Below are 26,440 nucleotides of genomic sequence, written 5' to 3'. Positions count from 1 at the left end.
CTCCTTCGCCTCGCACTTTCTCTTTCCCCCCTCGTCATCATCTCCTTGTCTGATTCCTGCAGCCCTCCCCCCTTCTCCAGAGCCCCTCAGGGCTATTTCTCTCTCACCCACGTTGCAACACGACCTCTTGTCAACCGGCTCAACTCTCGCCTATGCTTCGGGCTACCTTCCCCACCAGATAAGGCACGAAACACCTCCATCTCCCTTTTTCTTCTCCTCTTCCTCTCTTTCGGTTCTCCCTCGCCCGATCTGCCCTTTACCCCCTAGATCGATTCTCGAAAATCGCACAACGCTCGCTCTGGAGGATCGAGGATTATTCGTAAATGATTATAATTCTTCTTTCTACATTATTTTACGTTTATTTTAAATATCAGTAATATTATTTATTATTTTATATGCAAATGCCTCGTAGCAAATGAGGCAAGTGGCGTTTGTTCGAAGGACGTGATTATATTCGAGGTGGTACAGGATCGTTAAAATAGTGATAAATGGTCTTATCGTCTAAAAGCGTCATTCGCTATATCGCTCTTTTTAACAACCATGTTACTCGAAGCAAATATTTCGCGCTCACGCGTGTCAAATCTGCAATGATCGAGTAAACGTGTGTGCTCGTCGATCATTCCAAGTAGATTGTATTCGATGTTCATTGGTGAATTCTTAAATAGTTATTGGATGATTGTGCCAAAGATTCTCAACTCTCGTCAATAAATTACACCAAAATGCAGCAGGTTTCTCCGGCTGGACAGTCAACGACGTCTCTTTGCAAAGCTTGTGCACATCTGCTCATGCATTCGCCTCCGAAATGACGGCAGTGCGTTCTGAATTCAGATTTCACTGCAAAATGCAATTTAATTCGCGTTAAACATTTATTTTTTTTTTACTATATACAAGTGTGATAGCTGTTTTGAAAGAGAAATCAACTCACCAATACCACAGCATATTTCCGAAGGATTCGAGCAAAGACCCTCCTTGTTTGACAACTCGCATTGACCGTTTTTCACGCAGTTCTCCTTAGGACACAATGACAAACTGGCTGAAAATAATAATCTTTCGGTTATATACATAACACAAGAAAATCTCTTGTCGTAAAATTTTCCGAAGCTTCGGCTCTTGATAAATTTTTATACAAGTGAAATTTTTGTCTGCATGAGATAACATTTTAAGCTCGAAGAGAAGAGCTTCGGAAAACTCGTATTACATGGTTTACGATTGAATGGGACGCGCAGAAGCATATCATGTAAGATAAGAGACGCGTAGGAAGCGAGCTAGGGTGGAAAATGGGGCTGATTGTTGAGCAAATTGAAATTTTCCGTGGTAAAGTTAACGCGAGGTCATTCACTTTTGCGGGATGATCAAAGGTAAGTCAAAATTACCTTCGACCTCGCGTGCACCTTAGTCGTAAGAGATCAAAACGCGAACGTGAGAGAATGGCGTTTAAAAGTCAAACGACTGTTAAATAATTTATCGAAACAAGAGTCTGTTCTGCAAAATCGTTTGGCAAGATGGAAATTTTACGATTAAAACGCCAAATGTCGTTGTGCAAATATATACTTCATCGTAGACTTACTTTATGTGGCTTCTTATAGATTTTTATGGAATGTAACAAGTATAATAAACTAAAAAAAAATAGTCAATTGGAATTGCGAATGAATATAAAGTACATAAATGCAGAAATGTGTGGTGAAAGAGTGACTTACTTGAAGAGTGCAGGCTGACAGCCAGAATGGCGAGGAGGCAGAAAAGGCTGACGGCTGATAGTTGAGACATTTTGGTCTGTTTGGTCGTTTAGGTCGGTAAGGTCTGTTAGGAGGCTCCTTTGACAGTCGACGATTTAATGGTCTCACTTTCCCGAGAGTAGCGTTATATAAACGGAAGCATCCGAACATATGTACGGTAGTCAGCTGTCACGCACACATGCGCGTTCGTGTCCATGCATTTCATTATCTGTTCCGTCGTCAGCGGCAATCTTTGTCCCGGCCGGGCCCCAGTGCGTTAATCCTACCAGGAAGCACGCCCGGCGAACACGCACACATCAGCCCCTATATCTACGCAATCAGGGGATACCCCCGTGATGTTTATTATTTGCTTCGATTCACAAACTTTCCTTCTACTGAAAATTTTAACCTCCTAAATTTTCTTTGTTTTTCTCAATTTGACATATCGAAAGAAACGATGTTTTGGCAATCTGGCGGGACAGGTATTCGTGGAACAATTATTTCACTTTCGTGATAAGGAGATATAATGTTAACATTGACCCATTTCACGAGTCGATAGACTATCGTGCTGTGCCAAATATTTGTCGAAAATCGGACAGTGGATTATCTGCTGGAAGATCGTCATCAATTCTTGATAAAATCAATCTGAAGTCACGGAGAGGAGATTAATGACCTTCGTGATACGAGGTGCTGCAATGGATAGTAAACCGTGGCGATAAAAAAGCACCAATGTGATTTATGATCGATATGCGCTTTTTACTCATTCATTCCAATTTAATATTGCACCATTTTCGAGAGAAACTTGCGTTAGATTTTATTTTTCGTGCAACGAACGTTGTAAACTCGATTCCGTGCGTTGTGAATAAATAAATGGGAAATAGAGTAATGTATTCCGTTGACTCGTTACTCCATCACGTTAAGTGGCATTGCGCGAATAACGGGATGCTGAATTTTTTCAGCCACTGTATTTTTATTATTTTTTTTTCTTTTCATTGTCAAGTGTTATTTTCTTCGTGCCACATAGCCACTGGCTTGGAAGAAATACGAAAGTATCAAGAGTATTCTAGCACGACAGTCCACGAAATGATTTTAGCATGGCGTCGATTATGCGATGCTTTGTGATTCGAATGAAAATACGAGAACGTTCCTATCGTCGATGATATCGATCGTCAAAGCGTCTGAGAAATTATACAACTCGCCATGTATCAATGACAATAATAAGCAAAAGAGATTTCGATTTAAGTAAAAAATAATTTCAAATGAAAATTGTGGATCACACCTCTAACTGATTTTCCGTTGAAAACATATTTGTCAGTTTATTTTACAATCTTCCTGGTGGTACAATGAACAAACATTTGTATATTTACCTGCAATACAAACCGCTAATATTCGGTGTTGGACGAGAAAGTCCAACGAGGAAGCTCAAAAAATGTTTTTGGTATGTCAATATATACTTTCATTGTATTCAGTTTCAAATCACGTGTTCCGTGATCTAATAGGCTACTTCGTAGAGACAATTATCATAGGTCATTAGACTGTTACTTCATTTATCAATATCACGTAACCTTGCGATCGTCAATCTTATCATAATTCATTTTTCAAGTTCACCTTTGTAATTAGTTACACAAACTTGTTTATTAAATTAAACTGTAATCAAACATAAGCCGTTTTGGCGAAATGAATTCTTGTTTACTATATAATTCTAAAGTACCTATATGATTTTTAGATTGCGGTAGTGCAAATCTTTGGTAAGTGTTGTTAATTATACAATTAATTGGCTTCGAGAAAAATCCACACTACTTATGAAAAACTGTCAATTTATTACAACGATAACGATGGATCACTCTCTTAATGCAGATTGCTTAATAATAATAATGAGTCTATCAACATTATTTATTTCAGTTTTCTGTTGAAGCAGAAACGTTTAAACAATGCAGTTACTTGAAAAGGCAAAACGAGAAGAATGTATCTTAATATAATATTATTATTGGAAGGAGCGGTAGTTTTATTGCCTTGTAAGGAAGTTTTGCAGAAAATGGAGATTGATTATTAATTATTAAAAGTTGTTGATATGTAGTTGTGCTGTTAGGAAACAACTTTCCGCGCAGTTGAGCAAACGGTTTGATAATTGTACCTCCCGTTTTCGCCTTGAGTGATTAAACACAATTACTGTACTGATACGACACTTTATGTCGGAACACCTTTTGATTGTACACTTTTTATTACTTACACATTTACATACAAACTTATACGAAGCTCGCCTATATTTTTTTAACCATTATCTACAATAAGTAAAGTTTCTTAACACCAAGGATGATCGTGCTCCAATCTCAATAGTTTAATATTGCTCCGTTGAAAAAAGAAAAATCATATATAAAGTTTTACCTTGATAGAAATGAAAAACAGAAAATATGTTTAAATGTACTCAATTCCTTACACTCATATATTGTATTATCTAAAAATAAATATATATTCTGGCATAGCATTGATGCGAGCGATAATTTTATTTATTCTGCGTTAATCTCTTCTTTCAGAATTCGGGAGCCAAGGAGAATAGAATTATAGCTAAGATTACAAAGATGTTTGGCAGTGATTGTACAACGTGTGAAACGCAAATGTGTAATTCAAATTTAAACAAATGGCTGGAGAAATTTGAATTTTTAGCAGCTCTCCTTTAAAGCGTAATTTGTTTTCTGGAAATTCAATGACGTTCGTTGGACGAAACACAACTTCGGTTACACGAATACCTATATACCAAGTAGGAAACAAATTTAATTAGATGAACTTACGTACTCGCAAAAACAAGGAAACTTTATCAACTTAATTAAATAGAGAGATTTAAGTACGCGACTACCGACAAATTTCCAATGGATGAGTCGACTTTATAGAATTTCTTTCGAGATGAACAATTTTCAGAGCTTCTATCAGTGGATAATATTACCTTACACGGAGAAAACATGATAGTGAAATATAATATGCATTTATACTTGGATAAAGATAATTTTTTTCCCCAGTATAATAATTCCACAGTAAAGATTCGAGAAAAATTATTCCTTCACTTGCAGCAGTAATACAGACCTTGGTTCAATGTGTCAATTTTACTGTAATCTTTTCTCCGTGCGTTGATTTGTATTTACAAGTGAATAAATTTATCAGTAGCATTTTAACATACACATTTTCGCATTAGAAGTGACAGAATACTGTACACGATAGCACTTTTCTTATAGGAATGAAAGAATCGAACTGACTAGTGAACGGCCGAAACTTCCCGTGACGCCCAGACAAATGCTAGTTTATTGCTTCTCTTGGATTCTTTGTTAAGTAGAAAAAATTATTTCATACAATCCTTTCTCTGAAATCATTTTCTTCCAGTCTCTCTTAATCTCTCTATACTCGAATGCTAATAATTCTGAGACTTCCATCAGGCGTCACTCGGTTTCGTCCTGAGTCTGAGTCTGACATTTGACAATGCTTAAAACTCGATACCGAGCTGACAAGCACACCTAAATCTAACGATTGTACACTTTCAAAGCTCCCACTCTCGAAACTCGAATACTGCACTTGAGATCCGGTTCAAGATTTTCATTGGAATTACTTGTTTATCACAGTTAACTTATGCACCAGGTCGGAAATCCGAGATAATGCTTTTTAGAAACGTGCAAATCTCCTTGAAGCTAGGCCTCATGCCATCGTCTCTTCTCCAGCAAGTACACATCATTTCGTAAACCTCCTCTGGGCACATGGTGGGCTTTGGCAGCAATACCTGCAATCAATTTTTAATTAATAAAGTGTTTTTAAGAAACTTATAATAATTATTCTCCCTCCATACCTGTAACTCTGCTCCATAATACATATTCTCAGCATTCTGAATGATTTGGTCATTGGTGAGGTGTTGGAATGGCTTTTCCCTGGCAAGACTCATGATCTCCCAGAGCGTCACAGCGAATGACCAAACGCTGCTCGAGCAGGTGTATCTGTCCTGTAAATTGGACACTATAATTAATGTACTGCAGAGTGAGAGTACTACTAATTTCTACCACACGAATGTTGTTAATTAAACTAATTAATATATATATATATATATATATATATATATAAGAACAGGAGGGAATAGAGATTGATTCGCAGTGGTTGGTGAAGCAATGATTTATAAAAATTGATTGGTGGAAAGTAGCTTACCAATAGTATACTTTCCCACGGCAACCATCTGATCGGCGCTGGATGCCTGGTACAACCAATATCACTATAATCCTTCTTGTAAAGGTCACTGCACATGGCTATGTCTGTTACTTTCACGGAGTAGGAACGACCCACCAAGCAATTTCTCGCTGCCAGATCCTTGTGCACTAAATTCTTCGACTCCAAGTACCTCATACCCGATGCTATTTGCGCTCCCATGTACAGCAAACAGCTTTGACTGAAAAAATACAAACTCTTAATGAATTTATCACACTAGTTTAGTTGGCCGATGTTCGTTTAACTGCATTGGTAGAAATTGATGAGTTTACTGAACTATCGATCGAAGCCCAGAAAGCTCCCAATAGTTTTCAACTGTTTTTCAATTTGCAAATTTACCTAAGAGCTTTCAAATTGCAGTTTGGCCTAAGCGTACTCGTAAGTGGCACGCTGTATTGTAAATAATGAGCGAGGTCTCCTAATTCGGTGTATTCGATTATCGTCCAGGGCACTGGCTCCACAGAACACACTCCTAAAACCCGAGCGATGTTTGGGTCGGATAGACACGAGAGGAATTTGACCTCTCTCAGCCGGTCCGTCGTGGTGCAAGCTCGAATTTCACTGTTATCTCCTAGCACACGAGCCACCACCAGTCTTGGAGCCCCGCACACCACTTCGTCCAAACCTATAGCCTCGCAAATTATTGCCTGGAAATCAAGTCAAAGCTTACAGAAACGTCTCAATCGTGGAAACAAACAGCTTGCACACCAGTACCATAAATAAATCACACAGCAATGTGTGAAGAATCGATCTTTCGATCGGACCCATCCGACAAAAATGGACAAATGACAAGATTTATGTTTGGACCAGAAAGAGATTCTATGTAGTATATACGATTCAATTCGGAGAGAGCTAAATCAGAGCGTATTTTAATATATTTAGAACTTTGCATTATTATTCTTACGCTTTCAAGGTTTGCGCGTATATTATTATTATTATGGTAATTAATGCGGAAGCGTTATTACAGTCCCCTTCGCCCTTTACATTTTAGGGCAGTTTCAGTTTCGTACCTCGCCGACATTTCTCGAGCCAAGTTTCTCTGTAGTTCGTAGGCACTGACGTGGTATATTAGTGGGTTCTATCTCTTTGCACTTATACGGCTTGTTCATGCTGGGTGCAATATTCCAACTGACAACTGGAGCAGGTATCTGCGAATTCACGAAAATTTTATTAATCTCCGTCATTATAAATACAGAACCTCGTTCAATGTTGGAAGACTGACAAATGATATGATTTCTATAATAGACGTGCACCTGACATTTTGAATATAGAACGTCTTAATAGGGTAATTCTATAAAAGAGGGCAAAGATCTTTTATAAATACATGCACCGTGTTATATTCTTGTCAATCTCTGAAAATACAATTTCAGTTTTACCTTATGTTTTTCTTTGGGAGCTGTGTGCCATCTCTTTGACTGTAGGTGATCAACATCTCTCTGGTGATTGGGTGTGGCAGTGATATTGAGTTTGGTAGTTGGGCTGCTGTAACTTTGAAGCGTCCTATAATGCTGAGAGTGTCTGGCTGGTGAATTTGTGGGTGATGAAGAATAACTAGGAGGTCCTATTGTAGATTCCGGTTTTGTATCCAGTCTCACATTCTCCTCTGACAGATTTAAACTCTTCAAGTCCTTGGGGGATTCTGAGAAAAAAATGTATATATAGATCAAAACGCGACGTTCATGCCAGTTGATCGTTCAATCATGATAATTCGTATATAGTTTACCTGAGCTGTTGACCGTGGCATAAGTAGGTTTGTACTGTGTGTTGACGAGAGGTGAATTAAATTGTTCCATAGTTAGAGATTCGTGCATGCTTGCGTCTTCTGGCATATCGGGCGAAACGTGATTGGTCGTATTTTCAGTCAACCTCCCGTCGGGAGTCAAATTGAAAAAGAGTCCCTGGAAGCACGTGATTAATTAAATTTGTGCCTTGGAACTGGCGAGAGCTGCGTTTAAGTTTGCTTTAGAATAACGTGTCCAGCCAAGTGACATAACAAGTTTCCAGCTTGAAACCTTTTTCTCTTTTAACTCAAAGTTTTCCGAGACTAGGTTTACATCAGAAAGCATTTAAGTCGGTTGATTCTTGATTGTTGATTAAAGCTTGTTTACGAAAACTCTCCTCGTCATATTTATAAAGTCTTTACCTTCATGTTTATGGCGAAACCAAATGGATTTTTCAGTACAGTCGGTGAGCTCTGAAGTTTTTGCCTTCGGTTCAAAAGTAGGACAATGACGAATACCAGCAGGAGAAGTAATATGATGGCTGTCAGGACTCCTATAAGGACTTCTAGGTACTCTTGACCGTCTTCCGGGACTGTAACTACGGGTTTTCTCAAATTAGTTCAATTTTTCTTTAATTCTTTTTACAACGCAAACTTCCTAAGATTTCATTCTACTATCTTCATTTTCACTAATACCATTTGTCTATAATTATTTGAACTTTCGTATTGTTAACATCGTAATGTCATAGACTAATAGTTTCTCAACTTTTAATTTCTTAGTTGTTTTCCTATCGGCTTTAAAGACGACTCTTAGCGATATTTATTGCGTGCTGGGACAAAAAACAGGACGATTAGAATCCTATCTCGCGAAGGAGTTAATCCTTCCGAGCTAATAGGCGGTACAGCAGGGATCCCTATCATCGAGAAAACCGTTTTATTGCCCATAAAAGAAGCACTCTCTCAAAATGAAGCTTTTGGAGGTAGAACGAGCTTCTTAGCAAAGTCTGCTAACAAGTTACCGAACTCCACAGCATTGTTCATGCTTATAATTAAGTAGGTAGGCGAATTCTCATAGTAGACTGTTCACGAATACCCTAACAATGCACTATCAGGTTTTTCGCCAATTATAAAAATTTCCAAAGCAAATTAGATTCTTATCGATGGTACAAGAAATTCGTGCAACTAAAAATAAATGGCAGTGTACAAATCAGAATTTATTTATTCACCAACTTTTGAAAGTTTCCAACAGATCACGTTGGTACTTAAATTTACTAATGACACTTGGAGAAAATCTGCACAAGACAACGTTAAATATTTATTTCTTAACCCCTTACTTCTAATTCTGTCCGACAGCTACTTTTTTAATGAACGATTTTACCCAACCCTCCTCCATTCTATTCTTATTGACTTTGAGATAGAAGGTTGTGATTAATCAATTTCGCATTTAATACGCTGTAGCAAAAATTGAATCTGGGCTTAAAATCATAAAGAGAGAGAGAGAGAGAGAGAGATAGTGGGGGAACTTTTAATTCTGATCGCTCCGACGGGTAGGTTGGTGCTTTTGCCCTTTCTGTTTCAAGCATTTTTATTTTGCTTGCTCTTTTTGAACGAGCACGATAATGTTAGGACGTATAAACCTCTGTGGGAGCGTGCTTTTGAAATCGACCGGATGCATTTTTCTTCTGTTTCACCCTTGGTACGTGCAATCCACTCCCTTTCTTTATTTTTTTCTTCCCTTTCCACTGAATAATCGCACGCCCAAATTTTCTTCTATTTACAGACCAGTGCACCTGTACCTCCTGGCAAAGAATTTCGGATAATGGCATGCTCTATCAGAGTCGTGTAATTATACAAGACATTTCTCTACCAATTCTGATGAGATATCCTACCCCCACCCCACCCACTCCTTAACCCATCTCCGTCGGTTCCATTGAAGTTTCTACGTCATTTGAGTTTCTCTCTTTATCCGAAAGCGCTTAATTCGACTAATTGTTTACGTTACGACAAAGTTGCATCCTAAATTATAAAGTATCTACTCTCCATCTCTTTCTCTCCGCATTCTCCCTCAGCCCTCCATCATCGAGCTAATCGCATCCTTCTGGCCTCGTTTAACTAACAAAGTTAGCCCGGCCTCATACCCCAGCGAATCTTTTACCCATAGGCCCTTATCTACTTTTCAATTACCGACCAAATCCCGCCAACTTATTATACGTTGAAATACTTTCCTTCTCACCCAGGAATAAGCTAGCGAACCGTTTATACAATAAATATATCAACAGAACGAATTGTTTTTTTTATATATTAAAAATTTTGTACAAATTATGGAAAATTTTAATCAATATTTGCCACGCTCCAGATTAATTGGAGCATTTGATCCGTGGCGCTACAAATATTTGTACGGAAATAATGGGAACCTCCATTGGGGCAGAGGGCGTTTATGGGGAGAAAAATAAAAAAAGCGAGAAAAGGTAGCCAGGGGGAGAGAGGGGGGGTGGTTTTTATCCCTTCCTGTGGATTTCTACGATTTAGCGCTCTTCTTTCGGCTACTTTGAATACATTACTCACTCGTTTGTAAATTCAGATCCACGCCAGGGCTAGCCGGAACATCCTGGTTGCTCAACTCCGAGGTGCTCTCCTCCGTAGTGTTTTCGTAGGGATTTGCTAAAATGGAAAACATGCTTTACGTGTCTCGAAGCATTATCACTGCTGTCAATTCTTCTTGGGATTTATCCAGCAGCCGCGAACACCCGACCACGCTGTGCATTATCCTTTACTTATTATTATTTCAGAAGCGAAGCCGAACGAATTACTGGAAGGATGAAAAATGGAGAAGCACTTGCGAGCTCTCATTCGACCAAAATATATTGTGTCGAGCTTCGAAACTGAATCAAACTACTATATAGCGCTGTAAGAGCGATTTTTGTTTAACGTGCAATTAACCCGTCGTGATCCACACATTCGAAATAATTTATTGGGTAAATCTGTAAAATTTTTATGGCTCTCGAAATAACTTACATTTGTCAAAAGTCACTTCGCCGATTATTATCCACCTGGCAGCGAAATATAAATGCAATTTTACTAATTGTCCAGGTCGTCCGTGGAGAGCAATTGACACGTTTCTGGCATTTTCCAGGACCATATCGGGAATGTAGGAATAAGAAAGTGGTTCCTCCTCGTAGTTTTCGCCATCCAAACTGAACCAGATATCAGCCTTGGAGAACACCTGGAACAATGTGAAAATCTACTGCACTTTGCCGCGTTATCGCCTTTTACTGTCGGCAAATGGTCCTTTGAATACTCCTTTGTTTATTTATTTCCCAGTTTCGTAATACGTACACTTGCGCAAGTTTTCAGTGATGCAGCGTTTGTATAATTCACCGACTAAAAATAATAAACGACGCTTTGCATGCACTCGCAGTTTTTAGTTGGTCTGGCTTTTAGCAAAATGAAAAAGTGGCATTTATTATAAGGTGGAATTATTGGTGAAATGTTATTGCAAAAAATTAATTATCGGTAGTGAAGCATATTCAAGAGTTCCCCTTAACTGGAGGATATTATAATTTTCGCAACCTCGTTTGGGAAAAAGTATTGCAGAATCTAATGATGAAGTGGGTCGTTAAAACTTTCATCTTTCCCCTTGCACGAAAACTCGCGGAGGTGAGTGAGCGTTAGGGGAGCAAGTGTATTAAATTCTACCTGTACGTCGCGTAAAAAATAATTATTCGTATAGATGTGCACGGCTTCGAATATTAAAATATCCTCGAACTTGAAGGTCAGCTCCACAAATTCGTCCTTGGAGGGGTCGTGGATCCAAGCGATCCAGCCTGTACCTGAAATATTTCCAAATTCTTAATCCTCTTGGTTAAAAACTGGTCAATGGTGCTAAGTACCAAATAATGCCCTCCACGACTGTAAAAAAAAAATACTTATTTCACTACTAATAGTGAAAAAAGATCAATAAACTCCTCTAATAATTATATAACAATGCCAACGAGAAAATATTCACGATAAAAAAAAAACAAGAATTTCATTATTTATTTTATAGCCTATATAGGGACATTTATGAAAATTGGTGAAGAATAAGAAATTGAAGGTGGGCATTGTATTCCAAGTGGGTTTAGTTTCGGTACTTAGCACCGTTGGTGTATCCACCCACCGATTACCTCTTCCATCTCCCATGTCCAGTCTGTAATTATCCGCACCGACCACGCCATCGATCAGGCTGCCCAAACCATCGGTCAACAAGTTGTGCTGCCTTTTACCATCGTACGAAATGTCGCTCAGCTCTACCATTGGTGACTCTGGGATGCTGTAGCTCACAACGCCACCTAAACACAAGTAACTTTTACGTAACGAGTGCCAGCCTGACTTTCTATGACTTGCTACTGACGTTTCTCTCTCAACCCTGCTCCCCTTTCCCCGTCGCAAACTACCAAAACTTCCCTGCTTCGTGCGAATATTCCCTAAGTAATTAAAGCGCATCGCTCCTGCCAAATTTCCCCATTAAAAATTCTCCTCAAAATACCTACCGTTTTCCATATCAAATTCCGTGTCTATGTTTCATCCCTCTTCTAATAATATACTGTTCAATTTTAAATTGTATTTTTTTTGTTACTTCAAAATTTTTATTCTTTCTGATAATCTGATTTAAGCGTATCAATTCAATTCGTTGATTAAATGTTATTTCTTTGAGAGCTGTGTGATAATTATATGGTCAATTAGGCTGCTGGCGTTTTTTTCGCACTGGGGAAATTAATAGATTGTATAAAGATACTCGTATGCTGTTGGTACGGGGTGGTAAGGATCGACCACAAGCAGTTTCAATATTTCATGGCATACATGCTTGGTCAATTGTCACGCGAGAGTTTTAGACCCTTGGGCCTACGTCACACTCACCCAAAACGAACCGTTTCGTTTCGTGCAGAATTTCTCTTACTATATATATATATATACTTAGCTCTTTTTTTAATTTCGAAAGCACTCGTGTAGTTGTGCTCATCGCGAAGGATTTTTGAATAATTAAATAATTGCAATTAGGAAGCTTTATGAGCTACACATACATTCACGCACGCGTATGCAGATTAAGAGAAACTTAATTAATTTAATTATAACTTTGGTTTTGAAAGCCAAAAAGCAAAAGTCGTCCGGAGAATCATCCCACGCTTCTCTACAATAATCTTCCGGGGTTATAGAAATTCCTTGGATTTTTGTTTGTTAAATTTAAAGAAGTAAAAAGAACAAACTCGTCGTTTTGTGCGTGAGGAAAAAGTGACGTTTGGAGATAAGTTAAACAACACGTCCCATGAGTTAGGATGACGTGTCTTATATTCACAGTTGAGCACGCATAGAAAGCTATCAAGGAATGTATATTACGTACTCCATGAAAGTCTTAATCTAATCAAACGTAGAAATCTTGCCTAAACCCTTTTGCCTAAATTATTACCAAGTTTCATTAAGATCGTTAGAGCAATTTCAAAGCTCTTCTCAAACGCATTTCAAGTTTCGCAACTTCATTGAATTTTCAAAAGAACCTCGCGAATACCAGTGAAATTTTGAATCAAGCAAAACCATCATAAGTGAACTTGCTTATAATCTGAATAAACTTATTCAAGTAATTCGTCTGGTTAAATAAATACCATTGGATCATTGCGATTTTGTTAAACTGATAAACGAGACGGGTAAGATAATTTTTGTTTCAGTCGATCATCCATGAGAGTTCCACGATTTGAATGGAGCTTGGATAACAATGAAAATTCCAATCGAGTATTTAGAAATGATTAATGACAAAATGCCTGGCGAACAATCATCGAACGGTAAAAGGGTGAGCAGAATCGATATTTGCAGGAGGGGTATTTTGGCACAAATAATTTCCATGGACAAGTGGGTTAATGCTGGGAGACATGGGCACTCGGAGGCCAAAAGAAGCATCGAAATTCGACGGACAGGTACGACGGATTTATGGATGCTACTCACGGCACCTGGAAAACAGTGCTACCTCTCATTTACCTCGTTTTACACAAGCTAAACAACAACCGCATCGGCAATTGTTTCTTTAACCCGGATCCGTAATAACCAGCGACTATCGAAATACGGATTTTTAGTTTTCCCCGGTCGAATCTAAAAAGTCACGTAAAACCTCTCGCAGGGCTGAAATGAAATTTCGTGGTCTCATAGGCTAATAAATTTTGCTTCGATCGTGGCCTGAGATTTGATAAAAATGAACGGGATTTCATTACTAAGCTCCGCTAATATTTCGGATAGTTTCCATCGTAAGAGTTTCCAATCCTCGGCTCTGCGATCCGATTTGCGATAGCTCGTAATGTTAAAAGCATTCTCGCGAAGGATTACATCGTAAGTTCGGAGCTTTTTTAACTCATAGTCGATCTCTTCCATATAATTTCTCGAGAGCTCAAGACGTTTCTTACTATGTATATATATATATATATATATATATATATAGCAGTAAGGCCAAAAATTGGATCATTAGCGAATTTCACTGCATGGAATATTATCGTTATGGTAAATTGCTCTCGTTATAAGGGAGATAAAGAGGAAACTCTTCAGGCTGAACGACTCGCAGAAATATTAAGCCGCTAAACTTTGAAGGCTCGGCAGTATATACGAAATGGCGTATACGTAAGTTTAAATAAACCGCATGAATTTATTACTTTTAAAAGCACACGCGCTATGGAAATATCATACCCGATCCATCCCTGTTTCCCTCTATGCAAAGCAGACAGGAGAGGAATAATTGCTTTCATTCAACAGAAATATTCATGGAGCGGAAGAGCCATCCTCCCCCCCCCCCCCCTCTAGCCCTCTCTCGTTTTAAAATAAGACGATTCCCTCGAGAACATAATTGTAGAAAAAGTATATCAAGAGAGAATCAAAGGGTCATTAGTTACCAAGAGACTGCAGTATTTGCGAAATAAGATAAATGATATTGTACCTGTGAAGAATTGTTTCGATAAGCAAATCTAATAAGCTTATTAGCCAAAATTTCGCGAAAGTCTATCAAAGCACAAGGGATTGTTAACTAGGTCAGAAACAAATGAACTATTTGCCAGTGGAGCTAGTAATATTGTTAGGGGTAATAATGGCGTCCTCGGACTCCTATATATCGCTCTCTCCGAATACTCTGGCTCTTCTCCCTGCATGTGCTCGAAATTGAATGAAATTGCAATTTGGAAATTAATCGTCCGTCCATTTACGAATCAGAGTTATGCACCTTCTAATAATCCTGGCATACTGACAATTAGCGGTGCCAATAAGCGATCGTTATTTTCACGCTGTGCAATATCGTCCAAGCTATCTTCCTCGAGTACTGTGAAACAAATGGCTGAACTCACTCTTATCCAGGCATCCGAGCAGTTCTATGCGGAGGCAAACCGTGCGTCTGTGCACGGAATGAGGCAAGATGCGAATTTGTCTGGCAAAAATCGGTGGTATCAGATTGTGGGACACCACTGTCGACGTATCGATGTTTCCCGTCAGAACCTGAAACGTAAAATCACTCGTGATTGACGAATCCATCGTGAAAAGCTTGTATATGCTAATCGTAAATGAATAAGTGTTTGATATGTTTCGGTAGAATTGAAATTGCTAGGTGTTTTGAATTGATAAGCTGGAATGCGCTTGATGGATCAATATCTGGAACAAGACTTGTATAGTTTTCCGATCGTACAGTTGCTTGTTGACCCATGGGAGGAATAAATTTTGCGGCAAATCGACGGATAACTGCGTCAAAAGTGGCGATGCGAAGCAGATTGCAAGTGTTCGCATCAATTTCAACTGGAGCTGCGCTCAGAGTGGAACGGGCCGACGGAAAATGCATCTGGATGTTTCCATTCAAAGCGTCGTTAAAGTGCTCCAATTCAATTCTTACGCAGCCGCGACACGTTTAATAATTTTGGCTGAATAAATCGATGCTGCGTGATACACACAGGATTCGTATAGGGTAATTATTTTACGTGTAGAACCGTTCGACTATATTTTCCAATCGATCGATGTAATAAAATATTAGATATGCCAGTGTTAGAGTGGGGAGAACAAGGGTGGGTAAATTTTATCCAATTGGATTTATTTACTGGAGATGGGGGGGGGGGGAGTGCCTGTGTGTGGATAGATCGTAATCAGAGCGAAGAAAGACAGAAAAGGAACGTTTGATTGGGAAACGCAAGTAGTATAGGAGTAACCTAGTTCAGCTGTGTTTCGCAGTATCAACATACATACGTGACATGACGTACCTCTTTGTTGTCCCAGCGTTTATATTGACGCCAGTCGGAGAAACCGGGCCGACGATACTCCACGGTGTATTCCTCCACGTATTCCTGGCCACGACCGTGATCGTAACGACCCTGGCTCTGCAGACCCGTGATCACGTGAGGTTCGCCCAGGTCGACCTGCAACCACTCGCGTATTCCGCTCTCTATTTGCTTCCTTGGACACCAGGCGCCACCTGCGGTCTCCTTTCTTAACCTGTGTATTAAATTAACACTCTTTAATTATCCACGGATGACAAATTATTGACTTATACTCCTGTATAATTCTCTCCACTTGGAAGCTCTACGATTGGAATGAACGAAGCCAGCTGGTTATTTACCAGTTCGATTTATCCACGCAGTTACGTCACTTCAGCTTGATCCTCGCGAAAAAATCTATCGATACCGCGAAGGAAGGCACAATCAAAGGAATAAACGAATTCCATTACCGGTTCAATTAGTCTTCGGATAAAGCGTGCATTCCTATACTGCGAAAAGTTCGTACAAAGTAATTGGATGGTTCTCGGTAAGCGGAGTACCATTTCGTTGAGGCATGCATAATTCCATTGTACCGGGGTGCGGCATTTTCAGAGTTTCACCGGCTCTTGCAGTTTCATAGTCGTTACACCCGATGTAATTTTACCGTAGCATGCGTGAGACTTTTCTTGTTAATGCAAGAAATACCCAGGGCATTGATAATTGCGTCCCCCTATATACGTCGAGAGTCCTCATATTCCTCATCGAGTTTCCACTGTCTGATCAGTGGCTGCTTTCACCACTGCGCGAATCATCTCGCAAAAAGGCAAAGCAAAAAAGCTCGTCCTCTAAATATTTTCGTTATTCTCACCGTCGACTTGCGAATAAAATTCCACGACGTGGAAGTAATCTCGATAATTGTGCGATGAAATTACAGTGTTGCAAGAAACGTCTATAATCAGAATTGAGGATATCTATGTAGTTCGTTTCAGGAGAGATATTAATTGTTGAAGAAAAGAAAAGGTGTTATAAATGTAACAGTTAATTTACGTGATATTTAAATTTTTCAAGAGGAATTTTATCATTTCAGACCGGAGGTGGCAATGAAAGGTGATTAAAAGTGAAAGTATCGAGAATAAGGGATCGTTAAATTATAAATGACCTTGAGGCCGGGTTCCGTATATAAGGAAAACGCGCTTGTCCATCTGTGCCGGTCGTTAAGCCGCGAAATGCATTAAATTAAACTTCGTTAAGGAACTGCTTAACGAACGCTTATATAGCTGGTGCGATAAAGCTCGCGCGCGAATGCGTTTAAGTGTTGCTCTAGCTGTGTTTCATACACTCACCGGCCATTTTTTGGCCCAACGTTCGTCACGTAGGACGAGGACGCCGTGATCGCCGAATCTGGAATGTCCCCTGTTTCCATTCCCAGGGATTTGTTGCACGAATCTGGAATAAAGAGAAAAATAAAATAATTTCTCTCTTATAATACTATAATAAAAATATAATAAAAAATTTTATTGTTTTGTTGGTAAATAAAAAGAATTTTGCATTTTTTTTTATCTGTTTAGCAAGAATTTTCGAAGCTGCATTTTTGTGAGCCGAGCAGAGAGAGAGGGAGAGAGAGAGAGAGAGAGAGAGAGAGAGAGAGAGAGAGAGAGAGAGCGGTCAATTGATACTCTTGGGCCGGTTTGATTGAGTAATCAAGGCGAAACTTCCGGTTCTTTTATGGTGAAATCCCATCGGAAGATCTTTCTATATCGACGGACGAAAAGTTTAATGGAAAGATTACAGCAGAATGAAAATAAACTTGGGACAAATTGAAACGTGAATGAGCTAGCTGAAAGACTAATAAGTAGAGTGATTGGATAATGCCCCGGGGCATTCAGCCATTTTGCTACTTATCCGAACTTCGCGATTGCGACAGGCATGATTGCTGTTTACGCTCGTGATTTCCGCGAATACACTTCTCGTCTCTCTTCCATCCCAATCCATTTGCGCATTATCATTTCCCACGACGCCGTCGAGTTTCACGGCTTCTCAATTAACGGACATCAATATAGTCAAACAAGAATACTAGCCACTCGCGCTGAAATGCAAACTTTGCTTTCAAACTAAATACCCCGTACTGTCAAATTTAATTAGAAACTCCAAAAATCCCTCCTCGCACAAATTTTATCATTCAATGGGCAATTGATGAAAATTATTGCTTATTACAGACCGTAGAACTCTCTAATTATACTTTGATTAATTCAATTTGTTATGTTCATTCGTAGAGCATTCAATTTATCTGTCAAATTTTACGTTTAATAAGATTTCAAACATATTCATATTCTATAAAGAAATAACTAGTTATGCTGAAGCTTTGCTTGAATTTTGGCATATTAATTAATATGCTAATATCGCAGTGATTTGAACTGTGCGCGTGTTTAGTACATATTATATTAATTTACACTAAATGTGTTTGACGTAATACACGAAAGCTGCGGTGGTCACTAGAGTAAATAAATGTTCAATATTTGATATATTGGTTAACCAATTAATTATCCCCGCGAAATGGATACTATAATAGGAGAAAAAAGTTCAAGCGACTTTTAAATGACAATATTTGTACAGCTTTAAGAAGGCACTGAAATTGCTCGATCATATTTTTCTCACTAATTATACCGTAGAGTTGGTGAACGTGTGCAGTGGCAAATCAAAAGTTTTAATTGTCATATATCTTTTAAAAAATGCTGTTCTATTTACAAACAACCAAATGTGAAGGTAACTGCTGTGTATGAATAAATAAATAAACTATTTATATGATATTCTAATAAAGAAAAATTGCAAACTTTGGTTACGAACCAGAATGCCAGGGAAAAAGATATTTCACGAATATTCTGAATCAAACAGTTTATTGATTAGGCGAGTTCGATTAGATGCACGATTAAACTTGGAAAGCCTTTCTCACGATTATCGGTCAACTCTGTGGTTTATGTCGACTGTACTCTTTAAGGAAAAATGGTAAATGGCCCCCTGATTCCCAAGTTCGACCCACTCAACCGGAATCTTCTGGCCGGGAAATAAAGCCAAGAATAGCGCCAATAAACATTGTTACATTCGCGGAGCTTGCAAGCTTCGGCCAAGGGCCCTTCAGTTACGAGTTACGTCAAGTACAACCTGATGCCGGGCGAACTTGGCCGAAAGCTCGAAAGCTCTTCAGCTTATCGAATTTTACAGCTTTACTATGCTTAGCATGAGAATCGTCAGTGAAAAATCCTTATTATCCATACGATTTACCAAACTATAACGTAATCCCGAATCTCGAAAAATCTAAAAATTTTTCAATTAATAATATACCATATAAATTTGACGGAATGCCCAAAGCTTCGTGTAAGCTTCGAAGAATTTGGTTGAATTAATGGTACACGAGTAGTTCGAAGAAAAGTAGTCGAATGAAATAAGTATATATATATATATATATATATATAGAAAAAGAAAGCAAGATGGAAATAAGCAAACTGATCGTTTGACTTTATGTTGGAATGATTTTTCCAAAGGGTCCGCGAGGTGATTCATTTTTATTTTATTTTTCCACTCGACGCATTTCGTTTACTCCATGCATTTTGTTGGACATGGAGCAGGCTAGTATAGCAAGGGAGGTGGGAAGGCTGAGTGGGGGTGGAAAGCAAGAGAGAGGGACATAAAATAATGCTAGCCTCGAGGGACTTGCCGCGTCCGGAAGTTGCACATGCAGCAAGAACCTGGAAGGTTTCGGGTGTGTGGGAGGGGGAGTTGGGTACACGTGGCTCGCTCGTACTTTAAAACGTCGCGCGCTTTTGTATACCAAAGAAATCCACTCCCAGTGGCAAATTGTGCAAAAGGGCACCCTTTCTCACCCCCCCCCCCCTCAACCTGCTTCACTTCACCCCCCTCGTTTGCTCTTTTCCACAGCTTGGACGAAGGTAAATGAACACCTCGCTACAATTTATTCCCCCACTGGATTTCGAGTGCATGCTATAATACTATATATATGTATACTCCAGGGTAGCAGGGGGAAGCCAGCTTTTTAGACGGGACTTACTACTTTCGTCTCGCGTTTTAAGCACCAAAACTCCCTGCACCGACTCGTTTGCGAGACTTTTCGACTGGCGTGTTTGCCAGGAAATCCAGGATTTTCTTGCATATTTTCAATTTAGGACTTTATCGCATCAATCGTGGAGCTTCGTGAAACTTTTACGCTCGAAAAATATGTGAGATTTTGTTGAAATTGTCGAAAGGCAGTTTCCACTCGAGGCAGTCCTTTTTTTGCTCCTTCGCGCAGGATGAAGAGTATATAGAGTTGTAGCTATCGTTAGTAGTGCGAGCAGAGCATTAGTCGGACACGCGTACTGCGGGACACAGATCGCTGAAGCGTCCACGGCCCGGATTTCCGGTCCTCGCCAAATTGCACGCCAGCTCGCAAGACGAATAGTTCGACGTGGAATGCGTCGCAATGAATCCACGAAACGTCTCGGCGCTTTGCACCTCTTACCAGTCTTACCACCACCGAGCGAAGACTCACGGCTCTCTCCTGCAGCTATCTCGTCCGCGACAATGACCCGGGAGCTGTTACTTACCGGCGGGATGCACGGAATTTCAACGAGCGTAAATCGAATTAGGAAAGATAGAATAATTTGTAAAAGGTGGAGAGCCGGATAACGCGCTCCAACGGGATTTTTAACCCGATGACCCCATCCCTCCAAGGGCCCTCCATCTCGACTCTTATTATACCTTATCAAAAACCAGAATTTCCCTTTGAGATTCGCATGCGTGCTCAAACTTTGCTGGCCACTCGTCCTCGTATTCGGACAACTGAAACGTAGCTTTATTTCCCTGCTTTTATTAAATACTTGATCTCTCTGTGAAAACGTTCCGCGATGCTCTCGACGAAATTTCTCCGTATGCGCGCGACCACCGAAAGGGCTTTAATAAATCATAACATATCCTGGGATTTGATTATAAGTTAGATTACCATGGTCCGTTTTAATACTTTATGCTACATTGCGAGTTAAGTGGATCCTGCGAGAAAGCCCTTTCATATTTTAGAGAGACGAAACGTTGCTGCTTACGAAAGCTAGTTTCCCCGATGGGATTCGTCTAAAATGAAAAATTCCAAAATGATTCATTCGCTCGAATCAATTTTCAACCAGACATTCGCGTTTCTTCCATACTTTTTTTCTCTCCCCGATTGCTCAAATATTTTCCAAGAGTATTTAGCCGGGAATTGGTTAAAATCGATGGAAGAATTTTGACAGAGTCAGCAGGGGAGAACACCGTGAAAACGCAGCCGGTCCTTGTTGATTTCTCCGCATAACTGGCTGAGCCTTTCTCTGTGTATCTAGGAAACTTTTAATGGCGTTCCAGAGTTGAGTGTTTCGTCAACACGCGCAACGCCGAACGGCACTGCGCACTGGAAAAGAAGTTTAACGAGTTGCGCGCGCGCGAGCGGGCTACCGGGAATATTATGGAAGTTTTAAGAAAATGCAAAGAATCGAGAAATACCCCCTCCCCTCCCACCTCCTCTACCCCTCCTCGGTTTATCTGCTCGTAACTGTGTAACTGGATTTTTTTCTCTCCGCGCACAAACTCAACATCTTCCCTTACAAAAACTGTTCATTCGTGCTTGAAAAAAATAAAGAAGGAAACGGCGGAATAAAAAGTTACGCTTATCCGAAGCTAAGAAGGTTTTAATAGTACGAGTTGCAGTGTTTTGTCGTACAAGCAGATAAAACTTAATCCACAGTAAGTTCGATCAATTTGAATATGGATAGCTATGGTGGAGAAGCTACGAGTCTTTTGTCGAGATCGTCCAGTTTGGAGTTACTCGTCTATGAAAATCCGGCTTGAAACTTTCGCCGGGCACTTTTCGGGGCCAATCGGCTTTTCTCAGGTAACCTTCCGCTGTGCGTCCAGTTCCCCCCTCCCCCCTCTCCCCTCCTTCACCGCGGAAGCTTTGCGTTTTTGCAGCTGAACGAACGAATCTCGGGGCAAAATATGGCAGTCTCGTTGGTAAGACAGAGTTAGCCAAACGAGGTGCTTCATGCGCGAACATCGAATGTCTCTTTACCCCTTAACCTCCTCCCCATTTCATCCCCCCTCACCCCTTCGCTAACCTGGGAATACGTCAGCTGCCAACGCAATAATCCTTCGACCCAACTCGAATACCACTGAATTGCACGGACCTTTCGTTCTTTCGGCCAATCGTGTCAGTCTTGTAAACAATAACGAGAGCGAATAAATTGCATTCGATTGTTTAAACTCTTTGCTATAAGAATCAAAAGAGAATTTTTATTTTATATAAATAATCCTTGCGATTGTCGATATAAAACGATACAGAGGGATGTGTATAATGCATATAGGTAGGGGTGGAGGGTCAAAGTATTTGGGGGATGATTAGGTGGGAAGGGGGGGGGGGGGGTACTGTCTCGTTGGGCTTCCCGAAGCCACGAGTGGACAAAAGTTGGTCGTAACCCGAGTGGGTTTCGTCATCATTAATCCCGTGGCAATTCGAGGACATTTTCGTGCTGGGCAGCGTTGAAATCTGTCGTGACTGTATTTGCACGATGTTAACACGAAACACACGAACCCATTCGTTCAAGGCTGAAGACAGGCACTGCGTGGCACTGTGCGATGACCGAGCTTCTCGAAGAACACAGAAACAAGTGCACCTTGCTTTTCTGTGTGTATACATATACAGTATATATATATATATAGGGAGTGGCGTATTTTGGTTGGATGTATCGAAGTCGTGCACAGCTGAAAGTTATCACGCTACCAAGCCATATTTTACTTGGTAAATGGATGTGTCTAGTGAATTTCTTAGCTGGCTCGAACTGTCAATACTCGATGGGATATCGATGAACACAATAGAAAATCCTGCTCACGTATAGCAAAATATATTTTTTTCGTTCCATCGTTCTGCACACGGAGGACTGGAACGGATTAACCGAGAAGCAGGATTATTCCTGTTTTATTCAAAATGTCCTCGCGAAAAATCTGTAGTAGGTACTTATTATATTCGTTCAAAGAGATGCGCTTCTCTGCCGGGATAAAATTTATCGCGTTATACATATGCAAGCTTGTACGAATAACGTGTATGCGATTTGAATTTATAATTTCACACTGGATTTCTTTATAGGAGGCTTCGGGTTAGACGAGGAACATTTTTTTTCTTTCAATGATATTAATATATTTTCTGCAGGTGCTTTGGTTTTTCCAGGCGATTATGGCGAAGATAGGTGAAAAGAAATCGTTCGCATTGCGTTATTATAAAGCGGTGTTCATAACGAATGGGTTGGCTTTATAGTGAAATAGCTGGAAGCACTTTGATACGTTCCCTTCAAGCGGATAGAGGAACCAGCATTGAAAAATCTACTTGATTGTAACTATTAATCTTCCTGTAATCGCCATTATTATCCATTATTATGTCCATGAAATTGCATGCACGCTGCAATGATATTACTGCTTGGCAAAGCTTTTCAAACATGCTGATACCTTTCATGGAAAAACTCATGGAATTTTTGCGGTTAAACGTGAAGGAATTAAAGTAGGAGTTTTCAGAAGCTCGAGGATTATTAAACCTGGGCGGATTTAAGTATTAACGCTGAATAAAAACTTGTGTAATGCGGCGCTATCCTTTGGGCCAACCTCGAGTGACCCGCGCGAGAATCGATACTTTAATATTAAAGATTTTCTGGAGCTGGCAAACCTTTGTCCCAAGCCAGTTACCGGAGCGACTATAAAATTAATGGCTTTAATGAATTTATTGGAGATTTTGGGGTGAAACTTCGGTTATTATCGATGACGTAAATTAATTATTTAACGAGGGAACTTTATCCAGAGGAGAATTTTTGGCAAGCGTCATATTTCTAGATGCGAATTTATGCAATCTGGTAAGTCTTGCTTGTTCAGTGGTGGCCGACAGCAATTTGGAGCTGCTTGCATGCCTCGTGTTTGCAGAATGCAGTTTCGGGTCTGCGCGAGATTTTGTCCGGCAGAACCCTCGTAATCTCACGCACCGTTTCCGGCCAGGTTGTAGCAGCACTAGCCACGAAATAGAGGCACGAATTTACGTGCTCCGTGTTCCGTACACCATAAATCGCCAAGTTACAAAATGGACGTTGGGAAAAAGTAGGCCAGGGGCTTATCGCCATGCACTATCATGTTCGCCGAAACGGCCATAAGCTGCTTTTCAGCCTCCCTCCTCGACTTATTTTCATCGGGATATTAAGGACCAATCGACACGAGAGCCCATTCCCATCGCCCTTCCCCCGGCCTCTATATCTATCAAAATAAATAGTCTGCGAGAACAATTATGCTGTCATTTCCGAATTTGTTAATTGAATCCGGAGTAATTCGTGCTTTATTAATTAGATGACCGAACGAGGTGATAAAACTGCACGAGTTTCGAGTGCAGTCGTGTTTGAATCAGGAGAAAAAGTGGGTGTTCCGGTTCATTGGTATCGCAACTGCAATAAAACTCATTCCACGGTGTCCCGAATTACTCGACAGACCCGGCACGTTAAGAAACTTCTGCATACCCCCCCCCCCCTCCAGACTAAAGGAGTGCAAATGAGGCGAGCTGTGCTTTTTAACGAGTTTCCAGAGCAGGACCACCTAGAATTCCCTCTGTGACCGTTACCCGGCCCTGACCCCAAGCTCAGATGTCGCAAAACAGAAATAAGTAGCGATAAGCTTTTATTTAATAACCCATAAACCCTTATCAGTTCGGAGCATAAAAAGAAAATCTTGGAAATACAGTCTATTACATGGATTGTTTCATGGATAGATCTCTCTACAAAGATTAATATTTAATCTTTGATAAAAAGAGCAATAAGACTTTTTACAATTGCTATTTAATCATTTAATTTCTATAATAAATTAAGGATGGCTTATCCTCCATTGTTAACTGAAGCACGAAACATCGATTTGGAAGGAAAAGGCAGTTTACAGATATTCCATGCTATCTAGGATGGCAATCATGACCCGAAGTTCAATACGTGTAACCTCCTAAGCCAGTTACAGACATTAACACTTTAATTAACAATACCGATCTCTGCTGCAATCGACACAATTATCTTAAAATTCCAATCACGTATATACTGTATTCTATATATATATTATACATTTGTGTTATCCTGAAAAAAATCCATCTCGACATAGTTCACCGTTCGAATTTATGCCGAGCAACGCAACGCTAGTGGATAAAGCAAATTTATTTAGTAAGACAAATAGCTGCTTAAAAATATTCTGCTAAACAAATCCACGTGGGTATCTGTGCGAATCCACTTTTTATCTCGCCACTCGCGTTCCCCATTGGGGTTTGAAGAAGAGGGGTCTCTGCGTGTAAGAGATAAATTCCTCTCGATTTTATTCTAAATTTGCTCAGCCCTGTCCCAATGATTACCACTGCATTATGCTTAAGCATGCACGCTCTCCAGGCTTTTAAGAAAAATACTCTAGAATATATGGTTTGAGCGAGCAAACATTTTTTAATCGTCGTCCCCTCCACGATGAATCTGAAATCTGTGCCTCATTCGCTCGAGCATCATGATACTGCTTGAAAGGATTTTTTATTACTCCACGAAACATATTTCGTTATCCTCGAGCACACAAGGCCGAACAAAAATCAAATTACAGGCTGAAAGATACTTTCCTCAGTGGGGTTGGAACGTATCCGCTTCTAAACTGTGCATTAATCGAGCCCATTTCTATTCTCACTCGTGATAGTTAGCCGGGCCAATGAAACCATAAAAAAGCAACCAAAAAAATCTGATGAAAAGCAAGAGAATAAAAAATTAGAGTCCTCTCTCCATATAAACGGCAATCAGCAAAAGCAGTTTTTTAATCAAGTCCTTTAATTAAAGCTGTAGCTGCTATTGGTATTTGGAAATAAGGCTGGAAATAGCGGTAAAGCCGGAACACCTGCGTTTGTGGCAAATACCGCTACGGAGATTGCAATCTTCCGGAAATAATTTTGTGCCACATTAACAAGCAAACGGTTAACTTGGAACGAACCAGATCTTACAGAGAGTCTTTCGGATGGAAGAAAGAAAAAAGTGGAGCGAAGATAGGTGAGAAGGATATTTTTCTATCGCATATCCAGAAGGAAGTTTGAAAACTCGTGTGAAAATGGGTGGAAGGGCGTTAGCAACGCTGCAAAAGCTGCTTCCTGGATCGAAGAATTTCATCGTCGTTTATAATTGGAAGGAAAGTAGCGCGGATCAAATCAGTGGGTTAGAAGGGAACAATGGACCAGTCGAATTTGTGGTTAACGTAGACTGGAGCTCTGATTATGAATCCGCGAACTGTGAAACGGTTAAGATATATACGTCAGCAGGAGTGATGCGCGAGCAGTGCTGGAAAGGGAATCGACTGAATGTAGCGTACGTATATACGTATATAGTATGCGTACTATGTACATTCTACATCTGGAGGAGGGCGGAGAAGGAGACTTGGGAGGATTGACGTGCTCCTTAAAGTGGAAGGATCGTGGGGGTGGCTGAGGG

At 40.0% G+C, this 26,440-nt stretch overlaps 2 protein-coding genes across 2 annotated transcripts in view; both read right to left on the bottom strand.

Annotated features, from left to right (window-relative positions):
* Positions 1-341: 341 nt before the first annotated feature.
* On the bottom strand, positions 342-1,856 carry LOC136779080 (U-scoloptoxin(19)-Tl1a-like). The gene is made up of 3 exons (XM_066736407.1): positions 1,698-1,856; positions 926-1,033; positions 342-834 (listed from the first exon to the last, which is right to left on the bottom strand). Exons 1-3 carry the CDS (start codon positions 1,765-1,767, stop codon positions 710-712), a joined length of 303 nt encoding a protein of 100 aa, XP_066592504.1. The 5' UTR covers positions 1,768-1,856; the 3' UTR covers positions 342-709.
* A 1,162-nt stretch (positions 1,857-3,018) lies between these two features.
* LOC136779079 (discoidin domain-containing receptor 2-like) overlaps positions 3,019-26,440 on the bottom strand; it is a 61,401-nt gene continuing 37,979 nt past the window's right edge. Inside the window, exons 3-17 of the mRNA XM_066736406.1 lie at positions 17,255-17,357; positions 15,918-16,149; positions 15,021-15,168; positions 11,835-11,999; positions 11,368-11,501; positions 10,687-10,894; positions 10,237-10,332; positions 8,095-8,270; positions 7,675-7,849; positions 7,328-7,590; positions 6,962-7,099; positions 6,291-6,598; positions 5,895-6,132; positions 5,545-5,694; positions 3,019-5,478 (exon numbers count right to left, since the gene is read on the bottom strand). Of these exons, the coding sequence (XP_066592503.1) occupies positions 5,329-5,478; positions 5,545-5,694; positions 5,895-6,132; positions 6,291-6,598; positions 6,962-7,099; positions 7,328-7,590; positions 7,675-7,849; positions 8,095-8,270; positions 10,237-10,332; positions 10,687-10,894; positions 11,368-11,501; positions 11,835-11,999; positions 15,021-15,168; positions 15,918-16,149; positions 17,255-17,357 (2,684 nt within the window). The 3' untranslated portion in view covers positions 3,019-5,328. The remainder of the gene's footprint in view (positions 5,479-5,544; positions 5,695-5,894; positions 6,133-6,290; positions 6,599-6,961; positions 7,100-7,327; positions 7,591-7,674; positions 7,850-8,094; positions 8,271-10,236; positions 10,333-10,686; positions 10,895-11,367; positions 11,502-11,834; positions 12,000-15,020; positions 15,169-15,917; positions 16,150-17,254; positions 17,358-26,440) is intronic.

This window comes from Prorops nasuta, unplaced genomic scaffold, assembly GCF_024137725.1.
Source record: "Prorops nasuta isolate Cenicafe-Biocafe unplaced genomic scaffold, Cenicafe_Pnas_1.2 PNAS00015, whole genome shotgun sequence".
Taxonomy (NCBI): domain Eukaryota; kingdom Metazoa; phylum Arthropoda; class Insecta; order Hymenoptera; family Bethylidae; genus Prorops; species Prorops nasuta.
Note: the sequence above shows the minus strand (reverse complement) of the source record. Positions and strands in the feature narration are given on the sequence as shown.

Coding starts and splice junctions, on each gene's coding strand:
- LOC136779080 (XM_066736407.1), bottom strand. CDS start 1,767: ATGTCTCAACTATCAGCCGTCAGCCTTTTCTGCCTCCTCGCCATTCTG. Junction 1,034..1,697: donor TGTCAGCCTGCACTCTTCAA/GTAAGTCACTCT, acceptor TATTATTTTCAG/CCAGTTTGTCATTGTGTCCT. Junction 835..925: donor GGAAATATGCTGTGGTATTG/GTGAGTTGATTT, acceptor TGCATTTTGCAG/TGAAATCTGAATTCAGAACG.